The following is a 14,072-nucleotide window of genomic DNA, read 5'->3' on the forward strand; positions in this document are numbered from 1 at the left end:
TCATTATACCGAAGCATCTAGTCACTTAAACTCCAAGATTTATTATCTTATTTAGTCACCGATCAAGCATTCGAGTATGAACAATTGAGAATAAATCATCAACGCTAGTCATATGTATATAAGTGTAAATTATCATAAATGAAATAAATCATACACTCTATTAGAATCTATTACACGTATACGAATATGAAGTGTAATTTATACCAAAGCACACGGATGATAAATATTATATATATAATTGATCGAGTTTAATTGATATAGTCGTTGTATCCAACATGCTATGATATATATATATATATATATATATATATATATATATATATATATATATATATATAGAGAGAGAGAGAGAGAGAGAGAGAGAGAGAGAGAGAGAGAGAGAGAGAGAGAAGAAGAGAGAGAGATTGTAAATAACAATAATTTTAAAACTTATTTTTGTCATGGAAAAAAATAATTGAGCCTGGGAGGGAAAAATTAAATCAAAATTTCCAACCGAATTCGGTCAGTATACTTGAATTTTTTTAATTAAACTTTTTTTTGATAGATAATATTTATGTGACGAGGTCTTGGTCAAATATTGACCAATAAATAACCTAGTAGCTTAAAGTTGAACCATATCAGTGTTAATCATAAAATACCGTAGTAATCATATTGATGAAACATACAATTACAAATTATATATTGGGTGAGAGTTACATATCAGAAAAATCAAACAAACCGAGTAAACAAAATAAAAGGCACGTATTCCACTTAGTAATAATATTATGGGACCAAATAAACATGCAAAATCATACAACGAAACAGAAAGGCAGATTTCAAACTCCTCGTAATTAAAGACTTGGAACTGAGGAGGAGGCAAACTCAAGGAGTTCCTCATCGCATTCAAATGCAGACATATGTTGTTTCTGCAACATCACTCGCGCCTCCACGCCTCGCCCAGATACACTCTTTCAGGTTTTCCCCATCCAAAATCTACATTGTAGAATGGGAATTTGCAAAGGTTGCTGCAAAAATACATAGTAGTAGTAGTACAATTTTCATCTTTTTCTTCAAATGGTAATTTTCCTTTTTTCATGGAATCTACTATTTCTAAGACCAGTTCATTTTCATCAACTTGGTCTTTCTTGTACGCTACCTCAACTTCCTTCCTTAGATTATGAACCAATCTTGGCAACTCAATATCTTGCGTAGCTGCTGTGGAGAACACGGATAAGAGATTTCCAATTGCACGTCGTGGTAGACGAGGTTTGATCATTGTACGTACATTTAAGTAGTGAACCAACTTTGATGGTTGTATATTTGCAGAACATGATGCTGCTGCCTTTGTTGCAGATTTGTAAATAAGTGCACTGACAACTTCAGCCCGTGTTAGGTTCTCTACTCCTGATTCAACTGCTATCTTCAATCCCAAAAAATGTCAGTCATTTTTTGCTAGATAAATTTATTTAAATAGGTGACACATTTAAGAGTGCCTTTAACAAATACATTCAAATCTTTCAATAACAATATCGTCATATAACAACCATTCACTATAAAAGACAAGTTTATTTTGGAACCAATATTCATGCTATGTTATAATATATGTTCTTTATAACAACACTTCATTATAACAATCAAAAAAATCTGGAACAAACAGATTGTTATAAAGAGGTTTGACTGTACTCTAATAGTCGAGACTACTCCTAAACTTGTAACAATTAACTTAAAATTCTAATTTACTTTTAATGATAAATTTTATATTCTTAAACTTCGTGCAAAGGTCAAACTATGCCACATAAACGAGAACAGAGGTACCCCGAATATCTTTGTAAAAGTAATGTGCACAAATTTTAAAAGACATATAAAAATAGCTAGTGAACTAGTGGTAATATTACCTTAGCACGAAGAGCATCCAATTTGGCGGTTGGAAAAATGAGTCTTTTCTGTACGCACTCACTAACATTAGACATAATTTGTGGAGCAATAAGAGGACCATTTAGTGAAGAGAAAATAGAATCTCCTACAAATCTAGGAGAAGGAACTACAAATCTACGATCACGAGTGACATTAGCCCAATGATTAAGAAAATTAATCACAGAGCAACCATCGCCAATCTTATGCGATAAACATGCACTAATGGCTATTCCCCCACAATCAAACTTACTTAATTGAACCACAAGTAAATTATCACCTTCATAATTATTCTTCCAAGGCAAGTCCTTTGGAAAAACTATACTCTCTGCATCAGTTGCATGAGGATGGTTAAGGATTTCAGACATAGGACAATTTATTTTAACACTCAAGAACTCAGCTCCCATGTCATTACACTCAACAGTAGCATTGTCTCTCAATATTCCTGCGTAAGGATAGTAAGAGACTAGAGTTTGTGACAGAGATGTCTGCAACAAATCAGCTATATGGGAAAGTTGAGAATTGTTTGACTCTTCTCTTTGCGGTTTAGGGTAAAAAAAGGCCACAGGAATATACATATTACTGAGGGATTGATCGACGAAAGATAGCTTGTGAAGTCTAAGTGTAGAAGGGGTGAGAGTAGAAGGTTTGACGAAGGATTTGTCACAAATGGAAACAAGTGATGATAATAATGCCGAAGCGGCCATGATATGGTTAATGAACAAATAACACTACTTCAATTCCCTAGCTTTATGCGATACTCCTATATATCAATTAATTGCCTAAACGGACACATATATATACACACAATTGGAAATTAGTATGACACTATGACTATATACGCGCACACAAGGAAATACTAAGTATCAGTGGCGAAACGAGAAAATTCAATAAGAGTATTCAAATTTTGATCATCCTTTGCTAGTGGGCTATGCAAGGGTGTTCAAAGTTTATTTTTAATCAATATCAAATAATATTTTACCTTATACGTAGTATAAACTTTCGGCGAAGAGTGTTGAGTTGACCACCTTTGGGCCAACATAGCTTCGCCCCTGCTAAGTATGGCCAGTTAGGTATATGTACACTTACCTAGGAAAAAATAAAAGTAGAAATTGATATTTATAGGTTTATCTACGATGATTCCTTCGGTCTTAATTTATGTAATGTTATTTCTTTTTATGTCTAAAAATGACATATTTTTATATTTATAATTATTGTAACATTAAATTTTATTTTATTCTTAATTAGATAATTTATAGTATTACAATTTATGACTTGTTTTAAATTACAAACCAAGAGTTGTGATCAATGCAAGAACAGATTGTATGGTTGAGGAAGCGATGACGGTAGTGATCTTTTCATAAATGGATGGATACAGAGACGATCCATATATACGTCTTATTTTTACTGTTATATCGAGAGCTACTTTATGTATTGTTTGGCTTAAAAAGGGATGATGGATTTCTTGTTGGAGCCCAATAATGGAAATGTGTGGAGGATCATTTCGTGCGTGGAGCCGACGGCTATAAGCGACTATTTTATTGCTTGTTAAATAAATGTCACAGTATTACTATAGTAAATATTTTACAAAAAATGTGAAATTGAAAAAATATTTACCACTTGATTAACCAAAGGAAAATAAGATGCTACTCTCGAACCACTATATTATAATAATAATAATAATAATAATAATAATAATAATAATAATGCTAGTAGTAATGGCAATGATAATAATCTATATATTATATTAAAAGCACGAAATCCTTAGCGAAATGTCGTTCACTTTTTTACCTTTTAAAAATAGATCTTACATCTGATATAATAGTCATTTATAATAATTATTTTCTAATATTTAAAAATTCAAAATTAACTAAAATTTACGTGTTACATCATTCCTTATTTGTATCATGTAGGAGTCCTAATATTTCAACTAATCAAGAATCACATCTTCAAAGTATGTTGCCTTCGTTAAACGACTTCCGCAATTGGAGATTTCCTTGAACATATATATATTTTTTCTTTTTTCATCAAGTCTATTTATTTGCAGTGTATTTATGTCAGTTTATCCTTCATTCCCTTGCCTTTTATTTGAGTTTTTTTTGGTCTAAAATTAATATTAGTTGCACATAATTTTGGCATCATATCTGTCAATGGTTCGGTTCAGCCGGTTATTTTATAAAATTTGTACCATACCAAATTTTCGGTTATTCTATTATGTATAACCAAAATTAAACTTTTCGAAATCGTCCCAATCATGCCGGTTTCTCTTCAGTATCGGTACGGTTCGGTTAATTTTCGGTATTTTTTAAAATATAATATAAAATTTACCAGTAGAAGTAGAATGCAATAACATATGTTCTTTTATATGATTTAGCCAAACTCTCTAGATATTTTTACTGTTTAAAGGGTGGTGAATTAAAAAAATGAAAGATGGCTAAGTAAATCATTCCTTTTTTGAATTAGATAGGAAATTTTAAAATTTAATAATTTAAATTTTAATTAAAATTTATCTTATAAAAATATTTTAAAAAAAGAAATATTTAACTTCGAACCATATTTATAATGCAAAAGCATTCTAACACGAAGGACAAGATTATTTTCATAAAACCTATAACATATATATTCCTCAATCATAACTGGTAGTAGAATTATCGTGATATGGTTACGTGATATGAAATTCATGGTGTAAGTTAGCAATCAAAAGTTCTGAAATTAGATTTTAAAATGTGTAATTTGAAAAAGATTTTGCCGGGGTGGGGGTGGGGGGAGGGGAATTAAAAATACAAACAAAAAAAAAATTGCGGGGGGAGAGGGTGCGGGGTAGGATGGATGACTGGATGGTGCAGAAAAACGAAAATACAAAAAATACAAACAAAAACAAAGGTAAAAATAAAATTGCGCGGGAGGGGGGGGGGGTGGGGGTGGGTGGTGCAGAAAATCGAAAAGAATAGAGTGGGGCAACTTAAATAGCTTGGTTATAATTTTTAAACTTAGATACAAAAACTAATGATGGGGCAACTAAGTAAATTTCTAGATAAATTTGGTTGAGATCCTTTTGTTTTGGATGAGTTTCGTGGGTTGTATTTGGGCTACTTCATGGGTCAGAATGAGCTATAAAAAATAATAGATTATCTTGGGTTCAGCCCAAATAAACTCATGAGCTAAAATATTTGTAGCCCAACCCATTAATCTCTTGGGCGGTTGGATGAGTTTGGGCTCAAAATGGCATCGTTAATCAAAACCTACTTTTCGAGTATATTGGTAAAACTCATACTAAGTAAATAGAAGTTTGCATTAAATGAGGGCATGTACGCCACAACACACCCATATATTTATAACAAAATATAGTTTTGATATTATGCAGGTTATTTTTATTAGGAACAGTATCTATGCTGAAATAAAGTACAAGTGAAATTATTTTTCATAGAGAATTACAAATTAAAGGTTGTGAATTGTAATTTTTGTCTACAATTTCTCATGTACAGTTATCAGTTCAAATTAACTTATTTAAGAATTTCGCATAAGGTTTTTGGATGATTGCATTCTATAAGAAAAAGATTAGTTATGATCGCATAAGGTACACGCGCAACGAGCGTATACTGAGACTAGTAATAATACTAATACTAATGATTTTTTATAGCTTACCGTAAGTGATGGCCGGAGCTGCGAGATTACTATATTCATAAATCATACTTAATTCATAAGCAAGGGATTCGAGAGATGAAAATGATTTTAAGGATTGTAAGACGTTGGTCGAGTAGGAATTAGAGCGCCCAAGCACTAAAGTCCGTACACAACTCATTCTTTTGCTACCTGTTAAGCAGTGCAAATGTAAATCATATCTTCTTCGTTACATAAGAATGAATAGATCTTTTGTGTTACATGAGAAAGAATGGTTCTTATTAAGTGCAATGGATAGATTTTCGGTACATTTATAAGGTACACAGTTAGTGTGCTTATCAAATTCTTGACGGCATTTTGACGTTACTTTAAATATAAAATGTACATTGTTGATTTCTGATGTAATGCTGTAATTTCATATATTTTGACGTTATTTATCCTACTTGCTTGTTGTTTGGATGCTAATTTGTGCGACAATTGAGCTTAATAGAGTTTATCTTACGTGTAGGAATGCTTGGACATGAAGTAGAGAAAAGTTGCACGAAATGGTACCTCAAAGCTATAAAATGGAGCAATAAAAGAAGACGTGCAAGGCAATGAAAAGTCACAGCCATAGACAGTGCAAGGCTTTGTCCATGGCATTGTCATTGGCATCTCTGATAGTGCCTCGTGGGGTAGTGTTGGTGCCTCTGATGGTGCCTTGCGGAGTAATGTTGGTGCCTCTGACAATGCCCCGCGCCATCGATGCTCATCCAAGCCATTTTTATTTTCTCATTATGTTTGGACGTGTAGATCTCGGCCTCACCATATAAATACCTCTTAAAGTTAGTTTTTGAAGGGTTAGACATCATTAGAGAGGCAGGAGGCTACGAAACACTCTCGAACTGGAATCACAAGAGTTTTGTCTCTCCGCTTTTCTTTTAATTTGTAGTTGAATGCTTTTGGATATTATTATGATTATTTACACAATTATGAGTAGCTAAACCAGTCATCTAGGGTTGATGGAACCAATTGTTAGATGAAGTTTCTTGATTGCGTATTGATATAATTGAATCGTTTTTACTCTCTAATTGTTCAACTAAGTATTTCTTGTGGTTAATTAAAGGGGCCTTGATTAATCATGTCTAGTTATTTTATGCTGCTTGAGAAAGAACACTTGATTAGATTGTTGTTGATGAACTACGACACTTTCGAATAAGTTAAGAGATTAATTACTTGGATTTAAAAGCGAGATTAGAGATAATAAAGTGTCAAGACCCAAAATTTGCGTGTCGTGATGTCGCCTATCTCAATATTAGGCAAGCCGACAACCTCAATAAGCCACAATTTCTTTTAAGTTTGAAAATATAATATTTAAATTTAATAGGAAAACTCCACTCATACTGATATAAATACACTCCCAAAACCTGGTGTCACTGAGAATCAAAATGAAAATATAGTCTGACTGATAAAATACTATCTGAAAATATATAGAATAGTACAAATAACTGAAAGAAAAGAGAGACAAGGTCTGCGGACGCCAAGCAGCTACCTCGATAGTCTCCAACAGATAAAACTCTGAAATCTAGCAGACGCCGTATCCGGAGGTACTTGGATCTGCACACGAAGTACAGAGTGTAGTATGAGTACAACTGACTCCATATACTCAATAAGTAACAAGACTAACCTTTGGGCTGAAAGTAGTGACGAGCTCCACATGTACAGTCCAATATAGAAATAACAGTACAGAAATGTAGGCATGCTTTCAAGTTCAACAGTTAAACTCAGTACAAATAAAATAGATCAATTCTCAATGATATAAGGACTATGAAATCTCTATATCTACATGCCAATGTACATGTTGTATGTGATACGCCTCAGTGGAAACCTCGCGTACTCACAATCTCAAAATATTCAATAACTCAGTACTGTATATGGACAATCCATCCCAGGGAAGATCCATCCCATATATATACACACACACACACACACACACACACACACACACACACACACACACACACACCCCAAAACTGACAATCAGTCACTCAATTCTGTATAAGGCCAATCCAGCCCAGGGGAAGATCCATCCCCAGATATAAATAATTCGGACAAGATCCATGTCCAGGGAAGATCCATCCATCATATGAGTAAATAAATAAGGCAACTACGTGCCTTGGGAAGTCCATCCCAAATATAAACATCAATGGCGCTCACTGTGGGGAGTGCAGACTCCGGAGGGGCTCCTTCAACCCAAGTGCTATATAAAGCCAGTATGACCTATTTTGGTGTGCAGTATGATCCCATAATAATAAAGCCTATAAGGCATGTTGTGGCGTGCAGTCCCGATCCATATAATAATAAATATAAAGCCAATTTGGCCTGCTGCGGTATGCAACTCGATCCCATAAATATCCTCACAAATGGAGGAACATGATTAGGAATGGAATTTATATTTTAAAATAATTAATTCAATAGCAACGCGGCCCTGTGGATCCCATAATATCGGCACGTAGCTAAACATGATCTTTAATGCGAGATTCAACTCAATTTCTCTAACACGTCGGGAACATGCGAATAATGACATGATTCTTTGATGAAATCAATTTTGGAGAACAACCTCGCTCCCCAAAGTTGGTCAAATAAATCATCAATACGTAGCAAAAGATACTTGTTCTTGATTGTAACTTTGTTCAACTATGTGTAGTCGATACACATCCGCATAGTACCATCTTTCGTTTTCGCAAATAGAACTGGTGCACCCCAAGGCAACACACTAGGCCTAATAAACCCCTTATCGAGAAGTTCCTGAAGTTGCTCATTCAATTCTTTCTATTCGGACAGTGCCATACGATATAGAGGAATAGAAATCGGCTGAGTACCCGACACCAAGTCAATACTAAAATCATTATCCCTGACGGGTGTCGTACCCGGCAGGTCTGCAGAAAATACATCCGGAAAGTCTCGCACTACCGGTACAACATCAATAGTAGGAGTGTCTGCATCAAAATCTCTCACAAAGGCCAAATATGACAAACACCCCTTCCCATCCATACATGGGCCTTCAAATAAGAAATTATTTGTTGGGAATATAATTTAGAGAACCTCTCCACTCGACCTTCGGTGATTCCGGTATCGTCAACATCACAATTGTTGAATGACAGTCCAAAATAGCATGACATGGAGACAACCAATCCATACCCAAGATTACATCGAAATCAACCATACTAAGCAATAAGAGAAAGACTCTAGCCTCCAGTCCCCCAATAGTTACCACACATGACTGATACATACGGTCCATAATAATAGTATCGCCCACCGGTATAGATATACGAACAGGTAAAACTAAGGGCTCACGGGGCATATCCAGGTAACGAAGAAATATGATGATACATACGAATATGTTGAACCAGGGTCAAATAATATAGAATCTTCCATGTGGCATACTGATACAATACATGTGATTACTATATCTGAAGCAATGACATCTGGCCTGGCAGGAATAGCATAGAATCGGGCCTGACCGCCACCTGATTGACCTCCCTCTCTAGGGAGACCCATGGTTGCCTGAGCCCCACCCCGAGCTGGCTGGGTGGGTGGAATAACAGCTGGTGCAGGAATTGTAGCCTGACTCCTCTACTGAACTAGACCTCGCGAAAGGTGGGGACAATATTTCCACACATGACCTAGCTCTCCACACTCATAGCAGTCCCTCTCGAAAAATAGTGGCAAGTTCTGAGGCAAACCTCGAGATCTAGAATAACTACCAGAAGAACCTGCTACATATGAACCTTGAATTGATGGTGCATGAGATGAACTCTGAGCTGGAAGTGCACTAAAAGAAGACTCACTTGGTCGAGCACTGTATGAACCATGGCTAGCTGATGCGCCATGATGAGATGGACGAGCCATCTGAGCGGGCCTATAAGGTCGACCCCTACTATGATAGGATTGTCCCCTAGAAGGAACACCACTGGAATTACACGTACCATGATACCTCTTGGCCTCCCTCTCCTCACGCTCTTGAGTACGAGTGATTTCTAGCCTTCGAGCACTGTCAACCACCTCATCGAATTTAGCACTTGCTACATTTCCCAGAGTCATAAAAAAATGGAACTACTAGTTGAGGCCATTTATGAACCTCCTGATCTTGTCCCTTTCACTAGGTACCAACCAAAGTGCATGACGAACCGATTCTGAAAACTGCATCTCATACTGGGTCACAGACAGGTCCTCTTGACGTATATACTCGAACTGCCTGTGTAGTTCCTCTCTGCGGGTCTGTGGCATAAACGTTTCCAGGAATAATACGGAGAACTCATGCCATGAAAGTGGTGCTGCACCAACTGGTCTACTCCTCTCATAAGTCTTCCACCATCTGAAGGCACCTCCGGTCAGCTGGAAAGTAGTAAATGAGATTCCATTGGTTCCAGAATACCTGTTGTACAAAGCATCCACTGGCATCTGTCCAAGAAGTCCTAAGCATCCTCTGACTCAGTTCCACTGAATGTTGGAGGATGGAGTCTCCCAAACCTCTCTAATCTCTTCTGCTCTTTGCCATTCATAATAAGACCCATTTGGACCTGAGCAGTTGCAACCAACTAAACTAGTAGTGCCCCCAGTATCTGTAGTCCCTGCACTACCTTCTCTGGAGTATGGGTGAAAGAGGTATGAGTACCTCCCCCGGCCTGAGAAGTGGCTGGTGCGGCCTGAGTAGAAACCACCCGAGCAAGGCCAGTGCAAACAGTCAATATCTAGGCTAAAGCCTCCTGAAGGCCTGGAATAACAATAGGCATATTTGGTGCCTGCGTTGGTCCCGTCGGCTCAACTATATCTCGAACCTTCTCCTAAGCTGCAACAACTAGTGGTTATACATGTGCTGCTCCAAGTGTTGTACGAGCTATACCTCGACCTCTACCACGGCCCCGGTCTCTCGCGACCCTAACTGGTGGCACTGGTGGCTGACCATCCGATTCGGTAGTACGTGTCCTCACCATCTGTGAGAGAATAGAATAAGAAATATTTTTAGTTTTCGGAATCAACAAATTCGCACGACAGAATAGAAGAAAGTGAAATTTTCCTAAGGGTTCGGCAGCCTCTCGAAGATAAGTACAGACGTCTCTGTACCGATCCGCAAGACTCTACTAAACCTGCTCATGACTCATGAGACCTATGTAACCTAGGCTCAGATACCAACTTCTCAAGACCCAAAATCCTCGTGCCGTGATGTCGCCTATCTCAATACTAGGCAAGACGACAACCTCAATAAGCCACAATTTCTTTTAAGTTTGAAAACATAATATTTAAATTTAATAGGAAAACTTCACTCATACTGATATAAATACACTCCCATAATACGGTGTCACTGAGTACATGAGCTTCTAAATGATAAAATACTGTCTGGAAATATATAAAACAATACAAATAACTGAAAGGAAAGAGAGGCCAGGTGTACAGACACCAAGCAGCTACCTCGATAGTTTCTAACAGATCAAACTCTGAAATCAGGCAGCCACTGTATCCGGAAGTACCTGAATCAGCACATGAAGTGCAAAGTGTAGTATGAGTATAACCGACCACATGTACTCAATAAGTAACAAGACTAACCTTTGGGCTGAAAATAGTGACGAGCTCCACAGGTACAGTCCAATATAGAAATAACAGTACAAAATGTAGGCATACTTTCAAGTTCAACAGTTAAACTCAGTACAAATAAAATAGATCAATTTTTAATGATATGAGGACTATGACATCTATATATCTACATGCCAATGTACATGTTGTATGTGATGTGCCTCAGTGGAAACCTCGCGCACTCAGAATCTCAAAATATTCAATCACTTAGTACTGTATATGGCCAATCCAGCCCAGGGAAGATCCATCCCATATATATATACACATCAACTGACAGTTAATCACTCAGTATTGTATAAGGTCAATCCAGCCCAGGGGAAGATCCATCCCTAGATATAAATGATTCAGACAAGATCCATGCCTCATATAAGTAAATAAATAAGGCAACTACGTGTCCTGGGAAGTCCATCACGAATATAAACATAAATTGCGCTCACTGTGGTGGTGCAGACTCCGGAGGGGCTCCTTCAACCCAAGCACTATATAAAGTCAGTATGGCCTACTGCGACATGCAGTCCAATCCCATTATAATAAAGCCTATAAGGCATGATGCAGTGTGCTCTTCCGATCCATATAATAAATATAAAGCCAATATGTCATGTTGCGGCGTGCAACTCGATCCCATAAATATCTTCACACATGGATGAACATGACTGGGAAAGAAATTTACATTTTAAAATAATTACTTCAATAGCAACGCGACCCTGTGGGTCCCAAAATATTGGCACGTAGCCTAAACATGATCTTTAATACGAGCTTCAGCTCAATTTCTCTAACACTTGGGGAACATGCGAATAATGACTACATCTCTACGGAATTTATTTAACTCACAGTTTCTATGGTGCACGCCCACACGCCTGTCACATAGCATGTGCATCACCTCCAAATAATTCATATAATACATAATTCAGGGATTCATACCCTCAGAACAAAGTTTAGATGTTACTTACCTCAATCCATGTAATTCTTTATTCCAATATGCTTTTGTTTCGCAAATTGGCCTCTGAACGCCTCGAATCTAGTCACAATTAATTCGATACAATCAATATAAATTATAGGAATTAATTCCATATGAAAATACTAATTTTCCAACAAAATCCAAAATTAAACTCAAAAATCGCCAGTGGGGCCCATGTCTCGGAACCCAACAAAAGTTACAAAATATGAACGCACATTCAACCACGAGTCCAACTATACCAAATTTACCAAATTCCGACATCAACTCGACACTCAAATCTTCAATTTTACCATAGATTCGGGTAATTTGACCAATATTGAGTTAAGAACACTTACCCCGATGTTTTCCTTGAAACTCTCCCGAAATTCGCCTCTTCCAGAGCTCTATATTGTCAATAATGGAAAATGGGACGAAGTTCCATTTTCAGAACTTAAATCTTTTGCCCAGTCATTTCCTCTATGCGATCGTGGACCAAGTCCTGCGATCGCGAAGAACAAAATAATCTACCCCTAAAAATGGCTTCCGCGATCGCATAAATGCCGACGCGATCACGAAGCAATGTCCCTCACACCTACGCGATCGCAACCTGCTTCACACTATCACATAGAACAAATTTGTGACCTCCACTACTGCTCAAATTTCTCTACGTGAATGTGACCCTAGCCGCGCATTCGCGAAGCACAACATCCCACAACCACGTGATTGCAGCCCCCTTCTCGTGATCGCGTAGAACAAAATCCTCCACTGCCCAGCTAATCTTACGCGATTGCAGACCTTCTCACCATCTGAAACTCATCTGAGGCCTCCAGGACCTCAATTAAATACACCAACAAGTTCTAAAACATCATATGAACTTAGTTGAAGCCTCAAATGGTTTAAAATAATGCTAAAACCACGAATCATACCTCAATTCAAGCTGAATGAAACTAAGAAATTCCAACTTCTACATTCAATGCCAAAACCTACATTCAATAGGATTTTGACCTCGTGTAACGGCTCGACCGGCTGTTTTGAGTATTACAGCCTTGTTCCCCCATTTACTGCTCAATGCTATATAGTTGTTATATGACTTATGGGGGTAATTGGTTCGGGCCAGGTGAGGTTTTGAAATGAATTGGAACACTTAGTTCCAAGGTTTAAAGCTTAAGTTGAAATAGTTGGCCGGATGTTGACTTATGTGTAAATGACCCCGAAATAGAGTTTTGATGATTCCATTAGCTCCGTATGGTTATTTTAGACTTAGGAGCGCGTCCGAAAAATTATTTGGAAGTCCGTTGTTAAATTAGGCTTGAACTGGTGAATATAAGAAATTTAAGTTTGGAAGTTTGACCGGGGAGTTGACTTTTTAATAACAAGGTCAGAATCTGATTCTGAAAATTTTTATAGGTCCGTTATCTCATTTATGACTTGTGTGCAAAAATTTGATGTCAATCGGACTTGATTTGATAGGTTTCAACATCGAATGCACAAATTGGAATTTCTTAGTTTCATTAAGTTTGAATTGGGGTATGATTTGTATTTTTAGCGTTGTTTGATGTGATTTAAAGGCTCAATTAAGTTCGTATGATGTTTTAAGACTGGTTGGTATATCTGGTTGAGGTTCTGGGGGCCTCGGATGGATTCCGGGTGGTTAACGGACAAAGATTGGACTTATAACATAGCTGAAGCTTTCTTGTGTCTGGTGCAATCGCACCTGCGCATTTTGGGTCGCAGGTGCGGCACCGAAGAAGCGGCCTTCGAGCCGCTAGAGCGGACTTTGGAATGTCCAGGTGAGCCCGCAGATGCGGTCATGGCCCCGCAGAAGCGAGCTCGCAGTAGCGACCAACTGGTCGCAGATGCGGCCTGGGCTAAGGAGGGCACTGGACCTCAAAAGCGGACGCTTCTTCGCAGAAGCGGACTGCTGTCCGTAGAAGCACTTGCGCTTGTTCCCCAATGGCTATTTTTAGTGAAATTTTGGATTTTGTTGTAAAATTAGTATTTTTATATGGAA

The 14,072-nt window shown here is 37.5% G+C and overlaps 1 protein-coding gene and 1 pseudogene across 1 annotated transcript; both read right to left on the reverse strand.

Moving 5' to 3' along the window:
• Positions 1-623: 623 nt before the first annotated feature.
• On the reverse strand, positions 624-2,663 carry LOC104086263 (acyltransferase Pun1-like; annotated as a pseudogene).
• Positions 2,664-9,609: 6,946 nt separating this feature from the next.
• On the reverse strand, positions 9,610-9,954 carry LOC138905479 (uncharacterized). Its single transcript, XM_070194002.1, has one exon. It carries the CDS (start codon positions 9,952-9,954, stop codon positions 9,610-9,612), a length of 345 nt encoding a protein of 114 aa, XP_070050103.1.
• Positions 9,955-14,072: the final 4,118 nt, after the last annotated feature.

The sequence above is a fragment of the Nicotiana tomentosiformis genome, chromosome 2, assembly GCF_000390325.3.
Source record: "Nicotiana tomentosiformis chromosome 2, ASM39032v3, whole genome shotgun sequence".
Lineage (NCBI taxonomy): Eukaryota > Viridiplantae > Streptophyta > Magnoliopsida > Solanales > Solanaceae > Nicotiana > Nicotiana tomentosiformis.